This window comes from Coturnix japonica, chromosome Z, assembly GCF_054131305.1.
Source record: "Coturnix japonica strain WE chromosome Z, WE-NBRP24, whole genome shotgun sequence".
Classification (NCBI taxonomy): Eukaryota; Metazoa; Chordata; class Aves; order Galliformes; family Phasianidae; genus Coturnix; species Coturnix japonica.
In genome coordinates, this window is record NC_140702.1 from 41523146 (window position 1) to 41549533 (window position 26388).

General features: G+C 38.0%; 1 protein-coding gene across 7 annotated transcripts in view; it reads left to right on the forward strand.

Annotated features, from left to right (window-relative positions):
* The window catches only part of MLLT3 (MLLT3 super elongation complex subunit), a 107912-nt gene that overhangs the window by 9753 nt on the left and 71771 nt on the right, over window positions 1–26388 (forward strand). Inside the window, exon 1 of one of the 7 annotated variants that reach the window (XM_085530256.1) lies at window positions 1352–1391. The exons of 5 other annotated variants lie outside the window; for them this stretch is intronic. Coding sequence is in view for 1 of the 2 variants with exons in the window: in XM_015849094.3 (XP_015704580.1) it covers window positions 24827–24926 (100 nt within the window). In the remaining variant the exon portion in view is untranslated. Of the gene's footprint in view, window positions 1–1351; window positions 1392–24659; window positions 24927–26388 lie in introns of those variants that run through there. One more of the 7 variants, XM_015849094.3, reaches the window with a different exon arrangement.

The window sequence follows — 26388 nt, forward strand, 5'->3', positions numbered from 1 at the left end:
ACTTGAAATTTTGGTATTATAAACGTGGAAAAATGGTATTATAAACAACTGCAGACTGCAAGTTTTGTAACAAAAGTTGGTTGGTTGTACTCCTCTCCTGGTGCTAGTTTTCTTTGTTAATGGCTGAACTGCAAGTTTACTGAAACTGGAGTAACAAAATACTTGTGTATTGATATTTTGTATATTCAGTCCAGATTGTCAACTTCAGGTGAAATGTGTAAAAGCTTTTGGCTTCTATTTTGTGTGTTTAGGAAGGATTTGAATCTGTCAGTTTGTATCTAGACTACTGAAAATTTTACATTTTGGTTTTAGTTTCTTCCTTTGTGTTCTGACCTGGAGTCTAGTTAACAATAACTTCTCTTATCAAAGTCTTGATCACTACTTTTTGTATGTCTTTTACATTATGCATTCAATATGTAAATGTTAAGGTTTAGCTGTATGGTTGCAATATAATCCATAAATGTGTTTGTATGTATTGTAGTGTTAGGCTGTTAAGCTTCTATTTTTTTTCTGACTTAAACCGTAAGTGTTTTGGAATTTAATGCAGTGATTAGATCAGTGTGTTTGCCTTCAGGCATCAGTCACTTAATCTAAACTCTGCAGAAAATTTCTGGCACATGACTTATTTGAAAATAATACTATTGAGTGAAAGAAAAACTGGAATCTATACATTTGTATGAAAAACAGTGAAACAAATAAAGACTGGCCTACAACGGGGCACCGAAGGTATGACTTACTTCACTTTCCTCCTCCTGCTTTCCAGACCAGGTTATCTCCTTTCAAACATTTTGTGCAGCCTGTTATATTTTCCATTAATCTTAAGTAACTGTTCTCTAAACTATTTCTCCAATAAAATATTTCCACAGAGGCAATGTGGTGTCTCACCAGCTTAAATGTGAATTAGTGGTAGAGTAAGGACAAAATGCAAAAGCTTTTAATCATGTAGCTGTGGTTCTCAGGCAACTCCTTGTCTTGCTGAAGTTGAAAATAGTCGACTTCATAAAAACTGGGTGAAACTCTGTGTGATCATGAGAAGTTGTTTCTTCAAAAGTGCCTCAAAAGAGTGGAGGGGAAAAATCAGGAAAAAGCATGGATTGCAGTTTATTCCTTTTGTTTTGATTTCCATGGAGACCTTATGAAACAACTCGTTTCTGTGCTAGAGATGGTCAGGTTTTTGTTTGTTCTTCAAAGGAAGGATTAAAACCAAAATTACTTATTTTGTTAGGATAGTATTAACTCTGTGTAGCAACTGTTTTGCCAATGAATTCACTCAGTGTTGAGGAAAAGATGGGACAGGTGTGTAGGTGCATTCTGACCTAGTAGTTTGTATGGTTTTTTCACAACAGGTGAAAGTTCTTAGTCTTCCAGTGGAAGCCTGTGGAAATTTTCAGGTATGTGTTATATGTATTCCAGTGTATTTCTCATTGGTTGCTGGTAATGCTGGTAGTTGGAAATAGTATCTTCTGCTGCACTGCTAGGTAGTTTCACTGTTTCCAGTTACAGTTTACAATTGTTCCCCATTTCTTTCATTCTCTTCCACACCAGAAGAGGTGATAAGAATACTTAAACTTGAAAATGGGCTTCCAAACTTGAAAATTAATATTAGTAAATCAAAAACACATCTGGTGTATTTTTCCTTAGCTTTCTCCAGTTGTCCCCATCTCTGCTTTCAGTGAAACAGCGTTGACTTAAACTGTTGCTATATGTAGACCATTCCCTGTGGCAGTTGAGTCAGCTTAGTGTATTGATGTGAGATAAGAAACTTAGTTTTCTTGTTTGGATTAAAAGAATAATCAACTGTGGTTGATGCTTATATGCTCAAAAAGATGGATTACGGTTCAGGTATTATTTCATTGTACTTTAATGAAACAGAGAACTTATCTTTTTAAACCCAGCAGGTAGTTTTTAACTGATGGGGATCATGCAAGCCTCATGAAAATCATGTGGTGTATGGATTTCCTTACTGGGCCAGAAGAATATTTGAACAACTTTCCTTTCAAATACACTTATCCCAGTGTTAAGATTTTGATATGTTCCTGTTAGAATGTCCAGGAATTGATGTTTCATCTGCCTTCTGCCTTTTTGAAGTTAGTTTTTAGCATTTCCCCAAGATGGCTTTGAAGTTCTGTAGTTAAGCTGGGATATCAAAGGGCTAAAGGAATTCAGCCATAATTGTTTTATGGCTTGCCAGAAATCAGACCTATTTGTATAGGTAGCACAGAAAATAGCTGTGATTTGACAATTTGGTGCCATTTATCTCTACCATTAAAAAAAAAAAAAAAAAAAAAAAAAAAGTTGAATGGGTATTTAGAAAACAGGAACTAAGTTGTAAATGAAAATTGCTTTTCTGTTTTCTCAAAGGAGCAAGAAGGAAACAGTTCAGGAAACTTTTTATTGAAGTGAAGTTAATGAGGACCCTGTCTACTTTAAGAATACGTAATACTGTACTTGCTCTGTGAAACTGTGTTTGTTCTCGTAGTGCAAAGGCACGTAATCAGACCTGCAGAATAAAAAGGACTTAATTGCTAAGTAGTCAGAAGAGTAAATTCATGGAGATTTATCCTGTAGCTAGAGTAAGTTGTCTAAGTGACAAAGTCTGAAAAACTAGGAAGAAGTCATGTTATGAGTATATGCATGATGCCCTTGTCTTCTGAAAATCTTTCTTCATTATTAAAGCCCAAATATGATTCAGTTCTGAGCAGCTAAGCTTGAAGACTGGAAAGTTATAGTAGAATTTTTTTCTCAGTTGCTTGGGGAAGACATCCTAGAAATGTGTTGGCAATCATGCTTTAAAAAAAAAAAAAAAAAAAAAAAGCTCTGGGTCACCATAAATAATGACTTTTTGAGTGTTCTGTTACCTTCCACTATGTTGACATGCATCTGGTCACAGCAGCTTACTCATATTTGTCTCAATTTTCTGTTAAATATTTTGATTTATGTAGGGGATCTGATTAAGTTTTTTTAAAAAAAAGTTCTACACCAATATATGGAGGAACTTCTTCACAGTGAGGGTGACGGAGCACTGGAACAGGCTGCCCAGGGAGGTTGTGGATTTTCTTTCTGTGGAGATATTCAGGACCCACCTGGATGTCTACCTGTGCAGCCTGCTGTAGGGAGCCTGCTTTGCAGGGGGATAGGACTTGATGATCTCTAGAGATTGCTTCCAGCCCCTACAGTTCTGTGGGTTACCTGACTGTTACAGTTTAAAGTAGCAAGCAGCTAGACACAGCAGAGCTGCTTGCTCACTTCATCCCTGCAGTGGGATGGGGACGGAACTAGTAAGAAAAATGAAAACTCATGGGATGAGACAATTAAATAGAAAATAAAAGGAGGAAAAATAAACAGGGAGGGAGGGGCAAGAATAGAAAAAAAACCTCACAAACCAACCCAGTAACAGCAAAAAGAGTCAACAAAATAGATCATTCACAATGAAGTTACTCATCACTGCCTGTCTGATACCTAGAATGGCTTAGTTTGGAAGAGGCTTTATTCATCACTTATTCTATGCCATCTCCATCATGCTTCGGTCTTAAAATTTCCACTACTTTTGTTATTCGCGCTTCCTGTTCTTTGATATGTGCAGAGATATCATTCCCATCATCTCTGGACTATCCCTTTAAAATGTCTGCTGAGATCATTTTAATCCCTGACTTTGGGCTCCCTCTGTCATAATGGTCATTCCAGACAGAAGGAATAATGTGTGGTGCTGGAGGTCCACCAACCTAGAAGTAATTCACCCTTATGTTCCAGTCCGTATTTCTCATTGCCACTGAAATCCTTAAGTTTTGATGTTATTCAGCAGCCCAACCGTTGGGTATGTGAGCATCTATGTGACTTGCTTTTAGAACAACGTTCTCTACCTAGTCTATGGTTGGACTAGATGATCTATGGTTGGACTAGATGATCTTCTAGGTCTTTTCCAACCTTGATAATTGTGATTCTGTGATACTTAGGAAGCAGTATCTTTCTACAGTGTAGCAGCCCAGATGGGTTTGCCGTAGGAGTGTTGGTGGAGTTAACCAGTGCCTTGCTTAGGTGAGTGATGTAGAAAAGTATTCTCTGTGATACTGTTACCTGGCTTGTAGTCATGTCAAGTGCTGGGAGAGCTTCTTTCCTTAGTTTAAAGCATTTAAGGCTTTAAAGCCACTGCCATATCTGAATATGTATCTATAAAGACATGGAGCTGCATCTTGTTTGTGAAAGTAACAAACCCAGTTGCTCACTGATAAAGTATTCTGCAACTAGAGAGGCAGCAAGGCATTAGTGTTGCTCAAACTGAGGACTATTGAGGTAGTTGGTACTTAGTTGGCAGTAGCCTCTGCTGTGTAAATAAAGCAGTGCATATTCATCATGATGAGAGTAAGTAGTGTTCCAAACTATAGGTAGGGGTTTGAGGCCCATAAACAGCAACACAGTGCACAGAATTCTGCTGCAGAGTTCCAGTTTGAAGCAGCTGATGAGGATTTGGATGCTGTGAACTTTGTCTGGCATTGAATGCTTCACCCAGTTCCTTTTCAAAAATGATTTCCAGAAGTGGAAACCATCTACTTGGCCTTCATGTTGGGTCCACTAGCAGGTGACATATAACTAAGGACACCCAAGTGGCTGGAAAGCTTACTTAGAAAGCTTACTATTTAAAACTGTAATCTGATACACAAATAGTCTTCGTAGGGTTATTTTGCAGTTTACTTCTCTCCTGGTAACTTGTATGGAATGTAACAATATTCTTGGTTGTTTGACAACCATGTAGCTTAAACTGTTTTTGCTTCTCATCTTGTTTACATTCTAAATTTTTAACTCTTTTAGCTGTGGAACAATGAAAAACTGGAGACTTTGGGTGCATCTTGAAATTTTCATGCTTGTGGTGTACTAAAGTTGACTGGAATATGAAGTGAGGCTTTCCACCTTTAGCATGGCTATAGTCATTTGACTTCCAGTAAGTTCCTATTAATGTGCTTTTATCAGGCCTTAGTTAATTTGTGTCCTGAAAAAAGGTTTCAATGAAAAGTTAATAATGTTTATTCTGGTTGGTGGGCATCTCTGAACTGTACTAAGTCCTCCAGAGAAGTATGACTGCTGCAGTTAGCAGTTGTAGTTTGCCTCTTCACTGCATAAAGGGTGCCAAAGAGCTGTACACAGCACACAGTAAGTGAAGTGCCTTTGTGAATATTCCATTTAGTAATGTCCCTGTTGCCAGCTCCTAAAACGTAAATAATATGGCATTTCTGGTTATTTTAGTCTCAATGCAGTAGTTGAGGCAACCAGAGGAGTTTTATTTTTCATTTGCTAGTACGCTGCCAATGCAGTTTAGTTCTCAGGGAAAAATATGAAGTGTATCTGTGCTTATTCTGAGCTCAGAGTGCCTGAGAAGCTTTAAGTGGTAATGGATCATTACAAGAGTTCTTGTTGATACTGTCCTTACTAATGCAGCTATGCTGTTATTTCCTGTGTAAAGTTTATAGAAAAAAGAAACATAATTCCTTTTAAACATCTATAAAACAAAATACCTGGTGAAAAATGCAGGTTGTGAGCTTACCTACCAAGCTGAATTTGCATATGACAAATCTTATCGTGCTTTAGCTAAGGCCAAAGATATGTTCTTCCAGAGCAGCTCAGTACCCCATTAAAAATGTTGTCCTCTTCCTCCTACTCAAAGATGGCTGTGTTCTTCTTTATGTGATCTGCTGCTGTTTTTCGTGTGACAGCAGCGTGAGCTGGACCTTCATTCAACAGGAAACAACTTTAAGTCCTTCCAACTACTTCTCATTCTGAGCTCTGGAAAAGTCATTTTCTGTTGGGTTTGTGGGCTGAAGTGACAGGCTGTAGAGCTGCAGTGCAAAGATGGGAGTGAGTGGCAGAGGGCTGGAAAGAAACACAAGACCCTCTTATGACTTGAAGTCAGATGAGGTAGGATACAATGTTTAAAACAAAGCACTTTGTCTGTGTTTAAAAAATAATGAAAATGATAGGTGGTCTCCCTCCAGAGGATGGGCTGTAATTAAAATACAACTTCACTTCTGATTTGGTCTGCCTGTGTGAAGTTTAACTGAATGAAAACTGTTGGAACTAAGAGTAATGGCATGAAGCTGCAATTCAGGGTGGGAGATGCTGAAAGGCTCTTCAGTGATAGGGTGGTCAGACCCTAGAACAGGCTTTCCAGGGCAGTGGTCATGGCACTGAGCATGGAGTTCTTCAAGCATTTGAACACAACTATCAGAAACATGGCCTGAATTTATGGTGGTGCTGTGTGGAGCCAAGAATCAAGACCTTCTCATTGCATGCGTGTCTCTTCCAACTTGGAATATTCTGTGATTCTCTTCAGCAATTGTTTCATTCTATAGTTGTTCTTTTAATGTTAATTTCAAAGCAGAAACACAGGAGGCCAGCACTGGCTCAAGCTTTATCTCAGTACAGGTTTATAGCAATATAATAAGACCATAGTTTAATCACTTTCTGCAGCAGACCTGATCCACGCTAAAGATGGATTAGCTGTTCATTTTTCTTACATCAGTTCATACTTTGGGAACAGTCCTAGCTTTGTAAAAGCAATATAAACTTTTTATTTCTGACAGTGAATGTTTTTATTGCTGATTTATTACTTAACTTATACTAACAGCCCATGTTTAGTAGATAGCTTTAGATCTTTAGATAGCTGAAGCTGAGAGGCTTTTTTAATCTTTTTTTTTTTAAAAATTTTTATTTTTATTTTTTAAATTAGATTCCTTTATACTATTTATACTATATTACTTGCTTTTCTATGCTGCAGGTTATCATCTCTTAGGCCCAAGAAAGTAAAACAAATCTGTTGGTCCTGAGTCTGCAACACATAAGTGTAGGTCTTCCAGTATTGCTTCCAGGACTTTTTATACCATATTATACCATATCAGACACATCTAATGTCTCTCTAGTAATGCTGAACCCAAGAAGAAAAGATGTTAGGAATCCTAGAGTTTTTTTTTCTTCTACATTGCTGGCAGCAGTAGGACTTGGATGGGTTAGAGAACTATAGACAACGTTGCTTCTTGCAAAGCTGAAAGACTGTTTGACAGTTGCTTGGCAAAAACTAAATGTTATTAGCAAAATGTGGAGCAGTAGCTAATTGCTGTATATGTTTTTTGTGCCTACTGATTCAAAAGCCTTTCCCACACATCTGCCTGCTTCAAAATGCATTACTTTATGGTTATATTAATTATTATTTTTTTTCCCCCACAAAAAGTTGTAGCCTTCCATTTGTTGCTTGTGACCTTATACATGGTTCAAAGTTGAGTTGCCTAACTAGCAATGAAGAACAAAAGCCCCACAAACTTGCTTTTTGTTGCAGAGTGCAAACACAAGTGTTAGGAATGCTTTCTCACTAGTAAAGCTGGATATCATCTTTTGTAAGCATTTTAACAGGTAGAATAGTCCACTGCTTTCTGTTTTTGCTTGCTCCCTGACCGTTGGTGTCCAAAAGACAGAAGTGGGTGATATCAGATCAGAGTCATGGAGAGTTCTGGTGACATCAGAACTGGCCTAATGATAAAGTACAGAATATAGAGGTGTTCCATCTAAGCACTTTAGAAGTGGAGAAAGCTAAATTGGCATCTCTGAAAGTTTCTTGGTCAGAATGGTCAACTGGCTTATTGTGCATCTATACTGATGTGAATAGGGCCAGCTGCAGATGCTTTCCGATAGTTTTTGCAAAAAAAAAAAAAAAAAAAGCCTATTTAATGTTATTAATTTTAATTGTAGAGTATTGTTCAAAACCAATCTATTGGTCTCTTCACAAATGAAATATATATAGTTTAGAACTGAAACTGCTTGTCAGGTTCTCAGGCAGATTGAAAATTCCTGGCCTTAGAACTGACAAGTACAAGCTGAAAAATACAGTACAAAATATGTTGGTTGCCCAAAGCATGGGCAGTATACAGATGTTAGCCAATACTGATCTTTTGGTTTTTGAATTTTAAATGCTTTTTCAAATATTTGCTGTTTTAAAGAGTTGACTTAATTTGAGGGATTTTGAAGAATATTTTTATAAAAGCTTGCATAGTAAATGCTTGGACTTGCTACTATTTCCCTTTTTTTCCTCTGGAGGGAAGGTATGCTGTGTGCATTTGTCAACAGCCAGGTGTCCAGGTGGAAAAATGATGAACGGACTCATCAGGAAAGCAGGGAGAGTGGAGTTACAGGGTTAGCATTTTTCCTTCTAAGCTAAGTGAAGTGAACAGAATTAACTGTCTAAGGACAGGTACAATTCTTAGATTTACATGTATGCTGACACAGCTCTGCATTAACTCTCCTAATGAAAGAAGCAAAAGCTTCTATAGCTACCTACCTACAGGCATTGCCACAGTGATTCTTGTGTTGTGTTTCGATTTGTCAGAAAGAAACTTTCACATAACTTTTCACAGAATCACAGAATTGTAGGGGTTGGAAGGGACCTCGTCACCCTCACCATAAAGAAGTTCTTGCGCACATTTGTGCGGAACTTCCTATGCTGTAGTTTCATCCCATTACCCCTAGTCCTGTCCCCACACACTACTGAAAAGAGACCAGCCTCACCACTATAGCTTCCTATAGTATATAGTATTTATATACTAATAAATATATATTATATATATATACTAATACTATATATATACTAATATATATAATATATACTAATATATATTATATATATATACTAATACTATATATATACTAATAATATATATATTATATATTTACACTATAGTATTTATAAACCTGGATCAAGTCCCCTCTCAGCCTTCTTTTCTCAGGGCTAAACAGACCCAGTTCCCTAAGTCTGTACTCATAAGGGAGATGCTCCAGGCCCTTCACCATCTTTGTGGTTCTCTGCTGGACTCTTTCTAAGAGATCCGTCTTTTTTGTACTGGGGAGCCCAGAACTGTATTACAGATGATTACAGATGTATTACAGATGTATTACAGATGAGGCCTCACCAGGGCAGAGTAGAGGGGGAGGATCACCTCCCTCGACCTGCTGGTCATGCTCTTTTTAATGCACCTCAGAATGCCATTAGCCTTTTTGGCTACAAGGGCACACTGCTGGCTCATGACCAACCTGTCGTCCACCAGGACGCCCAGGTCCCTCTCAGCAGAGCTCCTCTCCAGCAGGTCATTCCCCAGCCTGTACTGGTGCATGCAATTATTTCTACCCAGGTGCAAGACTCTACACTTGCTTTTGTTAAACCTCATCCGGTTTCTTACTGCCCAGCTCTCCAGCCTGTCCAGGTCTTGCTGAATGGCAACACAGCCTTCAGGTGTGTCAGCCAAGCCTCCCAACTTTGTGTCATCAGCAAACTTGCTGAGGGTGGTCACTATCCCCTCATCAAGGTCATTGATGAAGATGCTGAACAAGACTGGACCCAGTACAGACCCCCAGGGGATGCCGCTAATTACAGGCCTCCAGCCAACGACAACGCCAACGACAACCCTCTGCACTCTGCTAGTCAGCCAATTCTCGACCCACTTCACTGTCCACTCATCTATCCCATACTTCCTCAGCTTTGTTATAAGGATGTAATGGGGGAAACTGTAATTTGAAACACTGAAGAAGAGACTTTTTTAAAAAACAAAACCAAAAACAAATGAAAAACGAAGCCAACCTGATGAGTGATAAAAACTAAAATGGAGATTTCCCTGATTTGGTTCATCTGGTAGTTAGTTATGGTTTGGGTTTATGTGCCTGTTTTAAGAACAATACCTACTGTTGACATAGCAGAATTAACCTCTCCTGGAACACAGTAGTGAGGGAACAAGATCAAATGGTGCAAACTCATTCATCTTAATGTGATTTAAGAGAAGTGTCATGAGGGAGACCTCTTCTCGCTTCTTTTTAACAAGGTGGTCATTTTTTTTTGTTATGACTTCATTGAGCAGTTTTTTATTTTCCCTGTTCTTTATACTTGTTAAGTACTTGCAGACCAAAATCCCTCCGACACCCCCCTCTTTATTCTTGAATCTGTGTATTGAGTGTGAAACAGCATTGATTAGTGATTTAAAGTGGATTGATTTTGTCATAATACTAATGATTTTTTTTTTTCCTAAATATGTTTTCTTAGATTGTTTCTACCTCTGAAAAAAACCTTTAACTCTTTTTTAAAAGTTTTTTTTTTTTTTTTTTTTCCTTGTTGTTGTTCCCTCTTCCAGAATACTCTGACTCAAATAGGAGAAGAGTAAGATGTTACTGCCTGGTTTACTTGGTGGGAAAACTCTGCAACATGCCTCTTTTCATTCTTGCATTCAATTTCAAACCGCCTGGAGGTGGTTTGGGGGCAGTTATGATAGAAATATATTTTTTTGTTACTGAAGTATTTGAAGATTATACGATTGGCAGAGTGTGTAGTGGGATTCTTATACTGGTAAAAACTTTTCTCAAAACAGATGTCCGTTGAATTTCTTTAAATTATTCATAAAACTAAGGCCTTGCAATTAAAATACTGTAGTTCAGAGAATAAATATACATGCTTATTATTTCATGGCCTTCTGTATCTAGGAAGTAATTGGACTGAATGGAAGGTATCTCTTCCAGGAAAGTTCAGGTAACTGAATATGAAGGGTTAGCTTCTGGTATCAATGGCTGAAAGTGTTGGCAGAACCTCATATATTTAAATTGCAGTTGCTGAGGTACCAGTACACAAACACTAACTCAGAATATGAGTACTGGATGTTTTAAATGTCATTACACAAAGTGTAGTAAGTTTATAACAATGTAAAGGTGGTTAACATGGAGAAACATAACCATACCTTGAGTACTGTGTTCAGTTTTGACCCTCTCACTACAAGAAAGACTTGGAGGTCCTGGAATGTGTCCAGAGAAGGGCAATGAAACTGGTGAGGGGTCTGGAGCACAAGTCTTATGAGGAGCGGCTGAGAGAGCTGGGATTGTTTGATCTAGAGAAGGGGAGGCTCAGGGGAGGCCTTATACCTCTCTACAGCTATCTGAAAGGAGATTTGGCAAGGTGGAGGTTGGCTTCTTCTCCCATTTAACTAGTGATGGGACTAGAGAGGATGGCTTTCTGCTGTGCCAGGGGAGGTTCAGGTTGGATATTGGGAAAATTCTCCAAGAGAGTGGTCAGAAGGGCTGCCCTGGGAGGTGGTTGAGTCACTAACCCTGGAGGTGTTCAAAAAACTTTTACACATTGTACTGAGGGACAAGTGATGAAACGGTGGTGGTAGGTAAATGATTGGACTAGATTATCTTAGAAATCTTTTTCAGCCTTGGTGATTCTATTATTGCCGGGTCCTTCTTGCCCTTTTTGAAGAATGGAGGGACGTTGGACGTCCTGCAGGCTTCAGGCACCACCCCCATTCTTTGTGGTCTTTCAGAAGTATTAGAAAGTGGTTGTGCAGTCACTCCTGACAGCTTCCTCAGCACTCATGGTTGGAACTCTCTGGGACCATAGGTCTGTGTGTATCGCATTAAATGATCTCTAACTAGATACTCCTCAACCAAGGGAAATTCTTCCTTTCTCCAGACTCTCTCTTACCTTCAGGATCTGGAATTGCCAAAGGCAACCCTTAGCAGTAAAGACTTAAGCAAAGAAGGCATTTGTTTGGCAAATCGGGGATTATAATGTTAAAGTGAATTAAATATTAAATATGTTAAATATTAAAGAACAGATAACACACAGTGGATTCTTTGTGATGTGCTGAGATATTTGTGCCAAATGTAAATTTATTGAACTTATATTTGGAAGTCTGTCCTTATCTAAATTAATATAATTGCTGGAAGCAAAATTCTGACTGGTAATGCCGTATGTATATGTGTGTATGTGTGTATTTGTCAGCTGAGCAGTGCCAGTATGATAAGCCTCCAAAAGAGGAGATGGACAGCTCAGATTTTTGCTGCTTGAGGTAATATAGGTGTAAGGCAATACAGAACACTGTGCAACTATGACCTGCATTGGCATCAGAGGGAAAAGGTTAGAGTTTTGTTTTTTTTTTCCTCTATTTTTCTTTCCTCCCTCAACATGCGTCTGTTTGAAAAAAAAACCTGTGACAAGTAGAAAGTCGTCTTCTGTATTCATCAGTTACCATTGCTGAACAATGGAAGGGCTAACTATGCCACAAGACTCAGTGGTAACAAAAATACAGTTTTGCTAGTATCTTTTTTTTTTTTTTTTTAATAATGCAAAGCAGTTCCTTTGCAAGAGCTTTCCTGGAACAACAAACACAGAACTAACAGCAGAAGCCAAGTATATTGTAAGCAGTTTGGATTGGGTGAGGCAATTTGGTCACAAGTTGGTTTGACTGCTTCAGTTAGCTGGGCCAAAGAATCCAATGGCTGACCACTTTCTAGGGAACAGAAGAATTTCAGATCTGCAGTTTTCCAACCAAAACCTATTAAAAAACCCCAGCCAAACAACAACAACAAAAAACCCACCACAACAACAAAATAACCCAAACAACTCAGATCCTTTTCATTGTCTTTTTTTCTTTGGTATTCATAGTTCTATTTTTTTTTTCTTTCCCTCTTCCATTCTCTCATGTCTAGGTGATCAACTACATAGGAAAAGTTTAGATTTGCAGAGATCTGAAAGACTGACTCAGGGGTCCTGAGAGGCAGATGGTGCTGAACATTTACAATCCTTTTATTTAAAAAAACAAAACAAACTGAAGGAATGAAGGTGGAATTGTATGGAAACATACATTCATATTTGTTACATCAAACTCTGTATCCAGGAATGGAGATGAATCAGCCTTTAATTTATTTATTTTTTTTTTCCTGCTAGGTAATGTCAGCTTGGCTGTTTGTCATGGCTGCAATAAATTAAGGTCTATCTGAGACCCTCTTGTCACTTCTTCTCACCAGGCTCAGTCAGTTTCTTGCAGAAAATAATTGAATGGAAGAATGGGAAGATTCATTTTGCTATCTCATTTCAGCTTTTCTGTGTGTTGTAGTTGAGCAGTCACCCTGCACATCAGGGTGTTAAGTGCTTTTCAACAAAAAGGGGAGGTGAGGAAAGAGGGCAAGTGAATTTTAAGGGAATGACTCAGTGCTATATATTGTAAACACAGAAAATTTGAACATATATTTAAATTAGTCCTAGATTATCAAAAGGTAAAGACTGTGCCTTTCACACCTGATGTGAGTAATCCTGTTCTTAATCTGTGCTGGAAACACTTTTTTGTACCATGAGAATGTGATTAGACTTTCTCAGGACAGACAGACTGTGAAAACCCCACAACAAATTGTATGGCAGTTGGATGACTGTGGTACAGAAAATTTCAATTGAATGTAAGATGGAAGAATTGTAACTTGATTCTTCACATACAAAGAAAGTGAACTTTGTTCTCAGAGATTTTCAGTGAAGTACTGGGTGTATTAGAAGTTCTGCAGAAGAGTTTATCTGGTGAACATTTTTTGGGCTGTTCTGTTTCATTGGTTGGTTTGTTTGTTTGTTATTTTTCTAAGATGATTGGAAACAACAGCATTTTGTAGTTCTCTTTTTAATGGTAATTCTGTATAGTGAAATGCAGTGCTGATGACTTCTTTCACATTGATAGCGTTTTTACTTTAGTCATTGTTAGTTTGTTGAAACTTAATGTTTGTTCATCCATTTTTCTCCTGGCTGGTTTGGACACTTATTAAAGCCCTCTCCCTTTCTTCTTGCTGATGTGACTGTCATTCGCAAGCTTTCTCATAGGTACTATTTTTTAAAAATAGACCATTTGTTCATTTTTTCTTGTTCCAAACTAATAAGACAAAATGTGCAGACAGCTGATCAATCTTGTTGTTTTGTTTTTTTTTTCCAGGAAGATGTGCTTAGCATGGTGCTGATATTTTTCTTGTTTTCTTTATAGTGGCTTCTGAAATACGAATAATCCTTACTCCTTGGCTTTCATTATTAACGTGGATACTGAAACTACTTATCGAGCTTTATCCTACTTCTCTCTCTCCCCCCTTTTATATTTCTTTTGCTCATCTCTGACAGTGTTCCAAATGAGGAGATGGTCTTCAGACTGATCTGGGGAAGCTGAATCGTGCTTCCATTAAGATCAAAAGTCACTTCCCCAGCCATCTGTGGTGCATGTGGTTGGCCTTTTAAAATGGAAAAACTAGATGTTGGAGAGAAAACTGCCTAGCAGAAAAGGTATTGAGAAGATAAAGGCTTTAACTTACCTAAAAATGCTTTGTTGTAGAGCTGGTGTTGCAAAGACCTTTGAATTTGTATAGAAAATCCTTGAGATTTCTCACTGGGAAATTGCTGCAAAAATGTTGAGTATGTGCAGAGTGTTTATGTAGCTGGGTTCAGATTTATTAATAAAGTAAAGGGATGTTTATTTTCAAACCTCTGTTACAGTAAGACCAGCGCATTAGGGAAGATAACTGAATCTTGCTCTTATAGTTAGGGAACTGTTCTCAATTTAACTTGTCTTCAGACCACACTGCTAACTAGAGCAGACAAACGGGAAGTGTGAGCAACTTCAGACACCAAATTGTGACTTGATTTGGTACTTAAGCGCAACACAGTTTAATTTGGTTGTTTATAGGAGATGACACACAAGAGGCCTGCAAAACAGCATCATCCCTTTTTTATGACTGTTTTTATGCACTGCAGATGTCTTCCAGGGTATGCTGCTAGTACATGTAGTGGAGCAGCTCTATAGTTTCTTCAGCAGCTTCTAAATGTCTGTGGTGAGGGAAGGTGTTTAAGTGTAGTGGATCATCTTAGTCTGGGCAGGAGTCCCTGACATCCCTGACTGAATACATATTCAGCATCATGTTGAGAAGGGAAGGGTAGTTATTGCTCAGGTATGTATGTATAGGGGAGAAAATGTGGGTGCTGTTTTGTGCATAGTGATAGGTAGAAAATTCACTAACACAAACATAGCTGGAGAGTTAAGAAATAACTGTTAATCTTCCTTTTTCTGTTTTGATCTGTGTCGTGGGATTTATTTAATTGTAAGGAAAATACAGTGTTATCTGTTTGCTAGAGAGACTGTATTTGAGAGGGTTTTTAGAAGAATGATGATTCTTATAACGTTTTTGTAACTATTAATTTTTGGATACTGTTCCTGAGATTGAGTAAAGTGGGAAGAATTTGGATTTTGCAGAGTTGACTTTGGACAGCTGGAAAAGTAAAACAGCAGAAGTTAGGGACAAGGATAGGAGGTTGAAGAGAACTGGCACTGAACATAAACTTCAAGGAGTCATGAATGCTAAATAAGGAGAGAACAGCTTGAAGTGATAAATAACCTGATTTTCATTTTACCATACAGTTTCCTCATCTGCTTTTTTCTTCTCTTAACTATAGTTCTGATAGTTTTGAGAGTTAATCCTTGGAAATATTTGGTTTCTACTTTCAAAAGTTACTTCGGTTAGGTTTGATTGATGAAGTCAGCAGTAGCATTTTACAGATGTGTCTTCTTGCAAGAAATATAATTTCTGAAAGCTTTAGCTGCTCAAGCTAATGTTTCCATGCCTTGCATCTATTTGTGTTTTGTTTTCTTCCCCAGGAGAAAAGTTCTCCAAAAGTAATTCTGCTCGATTTCTCTGCAGAAAGGGAGGAAGGAGTGTTTAAAAACCGTCTATCTGAGTTGCAGCAGCGCTGCAACTGAAATCTGGCGGAAGAAGTAATTTTGAACTACATATTCATTTTTTGCTGTTCCAAATTCAGAAACTGTTCCACTTATTTCTCTTGTAAATCTTTCAATTTAATTGTATTTTGTTTATACATGCTTCTTACTACACTGTTTCTGTTACCATTTGCTCTGTTCTCATGTTTTTATGCCTGGATGGAAGTTCTGCAGTACAATTCCCTTCTATGCATGAAGACACAGAAGTGCTTTTACTTGTTTCACGGCTCTAATAGTAGGCCTTGTCTTCCATGATGATAAGGAGAAAAAATTGTTGTAAACTTTACCCCATTTTAACTTCTTTGAGTAAAATAGTTCTGTGTGAGCATATAGAATATTCAGTTGATTGTGTTTTAATGAATTGTGTAAATCTAAAATTTTGTTAATTGTATACAAAAGGCGTGCTGGTATGTATAAACAAAATAGTACTACCAAAAACATATGAAGATTTTCCTTCAAGTAAATAGATGGGAAACTACTGTTTTTCAAAATGTCTGAAACAGTATTACATTTTCTACTAGTCTTTTGGAGATAATTTGCTTTTAAGCTACTTCACCAATATGATGTACAAAATAAAACTTTTTTCTTTTTCTAATTTATGAGTATTCTGTAATACTTACTGTATTATGAAGGCCACCGACATCTTTTTCATCATGTCAAGGACTGTCAAGTATAACAATCTTTAATCTTGCTGGCAATTACTCTTTACTTCAGCAGAACAGAGGTTTAGACAGGTTTGTAGCTGTAAGGAAGGTGAAGCCTCTAGGAAACTTCCTGCCCTGGCAGAAACTCAAATATGGTGGAAAATATCCTGGACAGAGAACTGCAGTTAGGGTATTCATCCAGAGGAAGCCTTTGATCAGGTATGATTTTATTAAAATGAATGTCACATGTGACCTTACTATGTCATCTGTATAGGTCTTCCTTTGAGTTTCCAGTGATGTTAAAAACATACAAACAGTTTTTTAGTACATTGTTCTCCCAGATTGCATTTATTAAATAGTAAAGTAGCACGGAGTATTACTGGAAGAGAAACAAGTGTAGGTTAAATTCCTTCATGATCATAAATTTACTGGTATGAGGGTTTGAAGAAATCATGTTCTTGCCATTACCTGTATTTACTCTGTGTAAGGAGAACTTCAATGGATCTCAGCTCCTTGGAACTGTAACAGAGAGGGTATGTAAGTACTCAGAAATAGTTGAAATATGTGTACATCTGCTGCAAAGAGGCTTAAGAGTTGATCATGGATTAAGGAAGGGAGGAAATAAATCCTAAGGAAACATGATCATTAGCAAATGGGATTTGAACAGAGCCTGTTAATGAGACAATGGATTTGCACTCTGAAAGCCCAGCCACACTTACACTTTCTAGTGTACGTAACTTGGTAAGCTGGTAAAAGGTGGACAGCTGTTCAGAGGTGAAAGCAAGGTATTTCCACCCATTCCTGAAATACAGCAACTGGATGTCAGCAGTTCTCAGTACTGACTCACTAGTTACTGTTCTGCCTTTGTTGCAGGATTGCCAGTCTTGCTTTGAGGCTTTAGTGATGTAAATAGGTATCTTTTTGCTTAGCTAAAAACTTGAATGGGTTTCTTTCTTTTTTCTTCTTCTTTTTTTTTTTTTTTTTGACTCCGTGCCTCAAATGCTGCAGAAAGATGTCTATTTCCAGAAAGTTATTCACAGGACTATTCATATTGTCTTCCTCCTAGTATCTAACAAAAGTACTTTCAGTCTCTTTTCTCTATCCATGTGTCTGGAGTCAACTGCATGCTGTCTGCGTTTGTATTCAGCTTACTCTGCCTTCACAGTTCATCCTCTCATAGAGTGAAAGACCTTACTCTGATACTTGTGCATTGCTAATACAGAATGTCACAGTTTTGCCATACAGTAGAATGCATACACACTGCATGTTCTTCTCTATTCTCGAAACAAATACATGGAAACATCTTTGGTATGCTTGCAGCTTTACAGTCTCTCCCCAAGCATTCTGCGGTCACTTCAGTTACCACTGAATCTGGTGAATACATCTTTATTCACAGACAGATGATATTGGAAGTTGTTTTCTCTTAATAGAAAAGAGAGGCTAAGTATGTAATGAACACGCAGTATATCTTTCTTGCCGTATTCCTGGTCTTCGTGGTTTTTTAGATGTTACTGACTGTAGTATTCTTGGTGAACATCTTGGTGAGGTTCTAGTTAAGATAAAGAATATCTTTTTACTTGTTTGCTTATTTGAACAGTGTATGAGATAGTTAAAGCAGTGGTAACTATTTCAGCTTTCAGCAAAGATTCTGTAGGGTTCAGCTATGATAACACTTGAATTTAGTCTGTGGAACTTGAAGCATTTGCAACCCTATTTACAGGGTTCGAGATCCTGAGACGTGATGGCAGATTTTCTTTAGAGGTGGGTGAGAGTCCAGCTCTACTGTGCACTTAGTCCTAGGTCTCCCCACCAGATCAAGCGTGAAGGAAAGTCACTGGCCCATTCTCTGTTGTGGTTATATGCTGCTGTAGGATACTACCTCCAGTATTTTTTATCTTTTCCTTCACTGTTCAGGAGAAGGGACTGAACTGTTAAAAGCAAGCAAGAAAACTTGTAAGCACAAGAGTTGGAAATCTTGTACTCATTTCTTAGAATCACATACTACAAGTCTGTGGGCAAAACAGCCCAGAGACCTTCCTGAATGACCTGTAGGTCATCCCAAGAATTTCTTTCTCCCTCTTCTCAGCTATGTGCTTTTACTATCCAGATGCTGTTGTGGCCACGTTCAAAAGGGCTCTGACTGCTGTCTACCTGTTTTCTTGTACACACAAACTCCTCTGCCTAGAGGGCCTGTATGTGCTTGCGATCAAAGGAGGAAGTTCTTAACTGGCACTTGACCCATTTCCCTCCTTGTAATCTCCTGATTGAAAGTTTCCTTTTACTGTTACTGTACCTTTTCTGTACTTTAAACATTCCTTTTCCAAAATAGAATTGTAATTTATTTTTTTTTCCCAGTAGACCTGTAGACATTCAACATACAATACTACTCTTGGCATATGAGCAGGCTTTGTCAGTTGCTGTGACAGCCAAGCTCAGCGCTCTGATGTGCTGCCAGTGAGGCTGTGCATGTTCTACCTTGCTTCACAATGGGTGAAGAGCATGCATGCAGAACCGAACTAAGTCTAAGCTGAGTTATGGGATTGTATTTACAGCCCCTTTCTTCATTTTTTTAAATTATTTCCTCCCCCCTCCTCCCCCCCCTACCCCACTGCTTCCAACAGTGCCCTTGACAGTCAGTCTTCAGCAAAATTTACTTTATCTTCTCAGGACACCGAAGGCTACATTTGCGTCAGTCTAGGTTAAGTTCAGTGACCACAAACTATATTTTCCTCTGTGCTGCCAGTGCTGTAAAAGAATGCATGATATGTCCTTTAGTATGACTGTGATATAGACTGATTGACATGTGGATTTACAGGGCATGTTTAGCTTGGCCTGTAGAACCTTTTTTTAATCCCAGGTGAGCAGGAGGTATGGAAGTCACTTGCCCAGTTGAGGTGATAAAGGAATGCTAGTAGTTTCATTCCTGTATACAAACCAATCTGTAAACAGCATTAAGGAGTTAGCTGCATTCTCTGACCACTTTTTGCACAGTGCAAGGAGTAGTAGCAGGCAGGACATTTTTTTCTTGAAGGGCTTTTAATTGTCCTTTTGACAGTGAATGTCCATCAGCATTGACGGTACCAGGTCACTTGTCAGATAATTTTAAACTCTTCAAGAAGTTAATCCTCTCGTGTACGTTGCTTTTTTATTTTATAGGAGCATAGCAAATCACTAGTGATCAACAGTTACTGTGTCTTTTCACACTGTCTTAAATTTGTCCTTTAATTTTAATTAAGCAAAAAAAAGCATGACCTGACTATTAAATACCTGCAGGATAACTGTAGACTCTATATGCAAGAAATATCTTTATTTCAGTGGAATGTGTTATGTCTGCTGGAGTAATGCAATAACTGCTGACCATTGGGCAGATATGTTTGTATTTTGGGATACTTAAAATGCATGCTAAATGCATGCTTATTCCAAGCTAGGTATTCCCATCCTTAATCTTAGCTAGGAGGCTATACCACATTTCTTATCCTTAGAAGATGCATTCATTATCTTCATATACTGTGAATAGTCCTTTTTGTTTTCAGCAGCGCTGCACATAATTCAGGTTCTCCTCTTGAGCAATTTAAAAGTACAGCTACTGATTGATTTTTCTTTTTTTTATTACCCTACAGCAGAATGTACCTGTAGCTCCAGAAAAGTGGAGTTAGTGACTGGACTAGTCCCCAAGGCTGACATGGCACGCTCCCCTAATAGTAGGGAGAGATGGGAGCTGAACATTAACAACTTAAGGGACTGAAAATTTGCCTTTTAAGAATTATTCAGTAGTCACATTCAAAAACCAAAGGACTGTTAAATGTAAAAAGAGAGGAGGTACAGCAGTACTGGGGGGGGCCCAATACTGAAAGGACATGAAGCTGTTGGAGACAATGGAGCAGGTTGCCCAATGAGGTTATGGATCCCTCTTCTCTGGAAGCATTCAAGGCCAGGCTGGATGTGCTTTTGAGCAACCTGGTCTAATGGGAGGTGTCCCTGCTTATAGCAGGGGGGTTGGAAATAGATGATCTTAAATTCCAACCCAAACTGTTCTATGATTTCATGCTCCCATTATCTCTCATTTCATGCAATTGCTGAAATTTATCTCAAATCATTGCACCTAAAATTTTTCAGGAAGTCGTGACAAGTTCTTAAGATGGAATATTTTTGAGGACACAGAAGTTGAAGTAAAGTTGTCAAAGTAAAGCAGAAAGAGTAATAACAGATTCACTTGCAATTGATGTATTGAACATCCAAGAACTTTGCTTCTGTGATTCATTTGCATCTATTTGTATGTGACACGTCTGTCAAGACTGTCCATCCTATTTGTGAGTAGTAACCAAAAATTAGTATATTTTTCAGGTTATACTTCTGTATTTTGCTTGGAGTTTGCTATTTGATTGGTGTTTTGTGTTTTCCATTAGCCTTCGAACCAGTTTAGCTGCTCAGTACCAATTGTTTATGGATTTTTTTTTGCTTTATCGTTTTTTTGTTGTTCCACTTTCAGATGGCATTCCCTCTAGTGTAGAGTTCTGTTTGAGGTGCTCTGTAGTGGCTTATTTTCCTTTTTCTTATTTTGTTTTTGTGAAGACTTCCCTTAAAAGTTTTACTTTGCTTTCTGATGGGCTGGGCGATGCAAAGCTGAATGGTAAACCCAATTAACACTTGTTTCAGCAGGGATCTTCATGACAGAGGAGAGTGACATAACTGCTTGCAGGCTGGCTATATATTGGCCATCAGAAGCTCTCTGATGTGACAGAGAGTGCAGATCTGCTGTGCAGTGTCAGCTGAAGAAGTGTTCAAAGGCAAGCTGAAAGCCATGCTGTACAGGAAATTAAATCACTGGGCAGGGAAGTGGAACAGGGCTGACTGCAGTCATTAATGCCTCTGTAATGAGGGGCCTACAAGGAATGTTACTCAGCAACTGCAGTGTCCCTTGTGTGATGCCAATTAAGTAACACAGATGTGGAATTTCAGACAGCTAGGATTTGGATACAACCAGAAAAGACTGAAGGCTTCTTGCAATGCAGAAATTAATTGTGGTGTCTTGAAAAAGGAGGAGTGGTCAAAACTGTACCTGTATGAAAATTTGCTAAGCAATGTTACCTTTAGTATAAACATGGAGAATTTGGTGTTGATTAAATAATTCTGGCTGAGAACCCTGTACTAGTGACAGGCTTTGATTGCTGAGATAAGTGTGTATTGGCTCTGCTTTATTTCCTCCAGGAGCTATTGTACCATTTCCTCGGGTGTTGCTTTGTGAGCAGAATACATGTAGGTCACTCTGAAAGTAATGCCTCATATTTATTCCCATGGAAACTACAGAAGATAGGAAGAAAAGAATGCTAGTATTTAATAGAGCAAATTCTCAGCTACAGAATATGCTATTTTTCAATGTAGTCACTACCATTAGAATTTATTAATTTATTTATTTAATTTTATTTTTTTGCCAGTGATGAACAAGAGCCTGCATGCTATGGTTATAAAAATCTGCACCAGCAGAGGTGACCCACTGTTACCTTTGCTGAAATCACCACTCACTGCTTTGTTGTGCTCATATCCACTGTTAGATAAGCGTAAATGTTCAGCAAGCATCAGCAAATGTCAGTAGGTGCCACTTTTTACTGATGGAGGAATTTAGTGTCACCTCTTTGCTTCATCTGCACATCAGTGTCAGATGCCACTGTGCCCGAGTGCCCCTCTGCTGCCATCTGTCACACAGCAGCAACATGTAGTGGAATATTGGTGGGAAGGTTTGTCCTCTACTGCCACGCCACCAACATCCATGTGTGACACTGTGAACCAACACAATAAAACAAGAGGCATACTTTCGGAGCAGACCTGACCGATCACTGCTAGTATGTTTATTTCCAAACTGTACAGTGTTATAAATGCCCTATTTTAGATTCATATGTGTGGATATTTTGTTTGTTCTGCTTCCTTTCCTTTATTACTTCCTTGTGTGCAATTGTTAAATGACTGCGTAGGTAGGGTAGGTATCTTATTTTAAAGTGGACTGAAAACTCAAGCACCATATCTTTCACAAATAAACAGTGCTAATTCTGCTCACCAAGCAGCTAAGGTAGTATACTGTAGTTTTTTTGTTGTTAAGCATGTAATTTTCAGTGAAGGAAGTAGATAATTGTGGAAATGTGTGTTTAAGAGACCACATTTGGTGCCAAGAGGAACCACGTTTCCTCTTTTAGCAGCAGGGGATTTGAGGAGGAATAGTGTGCCTCACTGATCTCCAGTGGGTTATGTTTTCTTTCCCAAACCAGCCAGTTGGAAGTCTTACTGAGATAGTGGCTGTCTTGTTATAACAGTCTTTGGTGTAGAGGTGAAGGTGTCATGATATTTACATTGGAAGGTGGCTGAAATGTTGGGAAAAAATGTCTATTCAAAAGACAACCCCCCCAAAAAACCTACTCTTGAAATAAAAGCTGTGGATATATGTATATATATATTTTTTTTTATTGAGGAATTTCTTTTTCTACCTGTAGGCTTCTGAAAGAACTGAGTGTAGTTACATTTTTAGCTTATTTTCAGTGTTGCTAAAAACAAGTTTTTCAGTACTTTTTTTTTTTTTTTTTTTTTTTTTTTTTCTCCTCAACTTTGTTCCTTAGTACATCTGGATGAATGTATTCTAGTGGAAAATAATACCTCCCATTTTCTAGACCTTGTCCCAAATTCTGAAGGATTTTGAAGGAGGGAAGGAATGAACAGGTTGAGTTTTATGGAAGAAAACAGTGCAACAAAGAGATGTCAGAATGCACTCTAAATTGATGTTTCCAAGCTAACGATTTTGAATGTTTGAAAAGTTCATCTACAAATATTACCTTTGTGCAAACATTGCTATTACCAGAAGTGATGTGCTGTGAAGTGTCTGTCATGTTGAGCTTGTTAGAGATACGTACGCCTGGCTCTGCAAGGCTTGGTGTTGCATGGTAATAAGGAGAACATCCAGTGTTAGTTATCTCCAGAGCAAATTGTGTGGACACATGCATCCAATGGCCTATGGGTTGGCTGAGGACAAAATATCTTCATTAGCATTCCCAGTGATAGCTGCTTTTTAAATGCTGTGCTATCGATGCTGTTAGAAAACACTTCTCTGTTTCTATGTCTGCGTGTGTGGTTTTAAATTCAGGTGTTACACAGGATTTTATCTTCCTTGTAGACCTGAGTAATTCTTGTATTTTAATGCTAAATTCAACTTTGTTCAGCCATGTAAATGTGGAAGATGAGACCAAGGAAAATAGGATTTGAATTCATAGTTGATTTTTTTTTTTTTTTTTTTTTTCCAGGAGGTAAACTGTATTTCATTACTTTGTAAAGTGAAAAAGCTGGCAGAGGGGCTGCTACTGTAAATTCTTCTTAGCCTATCTGATGTGAAACAGTGGATAGTTACCACTACCTTCAACAGCTTGTACACATATGCTGTTTTTTTGGACTTAGCCTGTATAATAATCCAGTGCATGGTACTGTACAGTCCTGAACTGTACAGTACAGAGTTTAGGCAGTTTCATTTTTTTTTAATGAAGAATTCAATACCTGCATGGGTTTGGGTTATGTTCACAGAAGTTACCTGAAGTTTATTGTGGAAGGAAAACTGTTGTGTTATGCAGCATTTATATTGCCTGTGTGTGTGTTATACAAGTCAATGTACAAAAAAGTAAAAGTTACTTTGGGTATAAACAACTGTAATTGATTCATCAGCCTTCTCAGCAAATTCTTTGGAATATGTAAATGAAATTCTGTGATTGTTAAATAAAAGTTTGACTTTAAAATTTAAACAGCACTTCTAAGGGATATAAAATGAGCAGTTTTTTGGTAACATTTCTGATGTGAGCAAAGGAAGAAAAGCATTCTTTTGATGGGCGTCTTTTGAGTCTCTCCCTCTGACTCCACCCCTTGGTGCCTCAGAACTAGGAGGCTAGGAGGTTTGTGAAGTCAGAGTTAAGTCACTTGCCCATCACAGAGCTCACCTGAATGCTTCCATACTGCATGCTGCTTCTGTTTTAGGCAACATCTTGAGTGTGGGAAGATATGGCAGTGCCTGTATATCGACGGCCAAATAGAAGAATTCTGCCCATAGTCTTTTTAATTATGCTCATTGTTTATGGATTACTTACTTCTGATGATGCTTTTTGGTGGGCAGTTCTCTTCTTCATAGTTTTTCTTATCAGTACCATTTCCCAGTTTGACAATTAACCTTTAAAAAACCAACCAACAAACAAAAAAAACCCTCAAGCCCCAAAACAACCTGACAAAAAAACCCAAAACCAGTAACAACAACAACAAAAAAAGCAATCAGACTCTTAAGAAAATAAGGGAAGAAAACAGATTCTCTCCTGCTTTTAAATCTTCAGGACATTAAGGAATTTAGATTCAAGGGAATAGGAGAGACCTCGTAAGTGACTCCTCTTGTGAAGAAGGTTACTATTTTTGCTTAAGGGGAGGAATCCTTCAAAAACTGTTTCAGCTCAAACCTTGTGAAACATGGGAAGGGCTGTTGTCATGGGGAAATGCCAGCTTTGATGAAGACCTAACACATTGATGTAATACTACTGCTTTGGTCTTGTGATTGATCTTTTTCTATTGTGGAGTTTTGAGAGAATGGATAAATCAATGCCGGAATTACATCAATGTCCAAAGAACGGGTTTCACTGTTCCTTCAGCCTGTGTGCAAACATGCTGCTTGGAGTTACTAGACGAGGTAAGAGAGGTGGAAGAGCAAATGAGCAAGGAAAAAAGGCTGTGTTCTAAACTTACCAGCTTTATGAATTTGTCTACTTAAAATATACTGACTTACTAAAAGCTTTTAATGCACTTGAACCATCATGGCCACTGGTTCCAGCAGTACACTTGTTAAAATGAATGTTTAGATAACATGGGTGTTTCTTAGAAATGAAAACACGCTTCTCAAAACTAATTTATTTAACTAATTTATTTTTGAAGCATGGAAGTACAAATTGTCTTTTAATATTTGGAGTGTGTCAGCAGAATCAATCCTTATCTTTACTTCTAACTATATTGCTGTTTGTTACAGTGGTGGTTAGGAAAGTGCTATCCTTATTAAGTTTCTTTATTTTAGTCAGCATCTTGGTTGTAGCATGGAATGACAGCTGAGAAATTTTGAACAGTATAACCTAAAATATAAAGAATTGTAACACAATAGACCTGCATTAGCATATGAGTATAAAGTGTTTAAGTGGTAACTTTGCCATCTCAGCAGTATGTATACACGGTGTTCAGAAGGCTCTTCTTTTCAGCTGTGTCTTCTGCTTGATGGCAGGTGACTTTATTGTCAGATAGTAGTAGTGTTGGTAGCAGATGAAGAGTGTAAAATAAAAAGCTGTTGGGAATTCATTACTCAGTGAACTGAACAGCCGATTGGCTTCCTCTGCTTACCTCTCTGAAGGGCTGCTGAAGGCAGTAGTCTTTCAACAGGTTTTTAAAATTTCATGAGAAGTTTTATCTCTCAGCACCAGTAAAATGGATAGGAAGTGCAGTGTAGAACAGTTATAAATGAGTTAAACCCTGGTAAATAGATTTAAATTAAAACCCTTAGAAATCAAGTTGGATGTCAGGCAAAGCAGATTCTTTCAATCAATATACCCCAGTACTTACTCAAGAAAGTAGAGGGAGTAAAAAAAAATTCTCTGGAATGAAGTTTAAATTCAGCATAAAAGGTGATGATTTATAATTTCCATTAGATGTACAGGACTTAACACTGAAGGAAGAGATGGTCACCATCTTTTACAGATATTTGTTTATAAAGAGAGGTCTCTGAATTTGTAAAACAGCATCAAAATAGGGGCTTTCCCTTCTGTTCTTTCTTCCTCATGCATTCAGTGAGCAGTGTGAAGAGTACCTTATCTTTGGAGCAGGTTCTGTCAGTCTGCTATGGACCAAAAAATTTGGGAAGGACCTTCCATAACTCAAAAGGAAGATCTTCATTAAACAGAAGATAGGAACAGGGAAAGTAGTGGAAATGATGCTCATAGAGAAACGGAGGTAACCTGAAATCAAGAAAAAGAACTGTCAGTGTGGAACTTTATTTTGGTCATGAATGTGACTTTTCCGTACTTTCTTGGAAAGACAGTTTTATCTTTCTCCCTCATAGCTTATCTGCTTTTTTTTTTGCTTTTTTTTTCCCCCCCCCTCAGTTTTTGTGA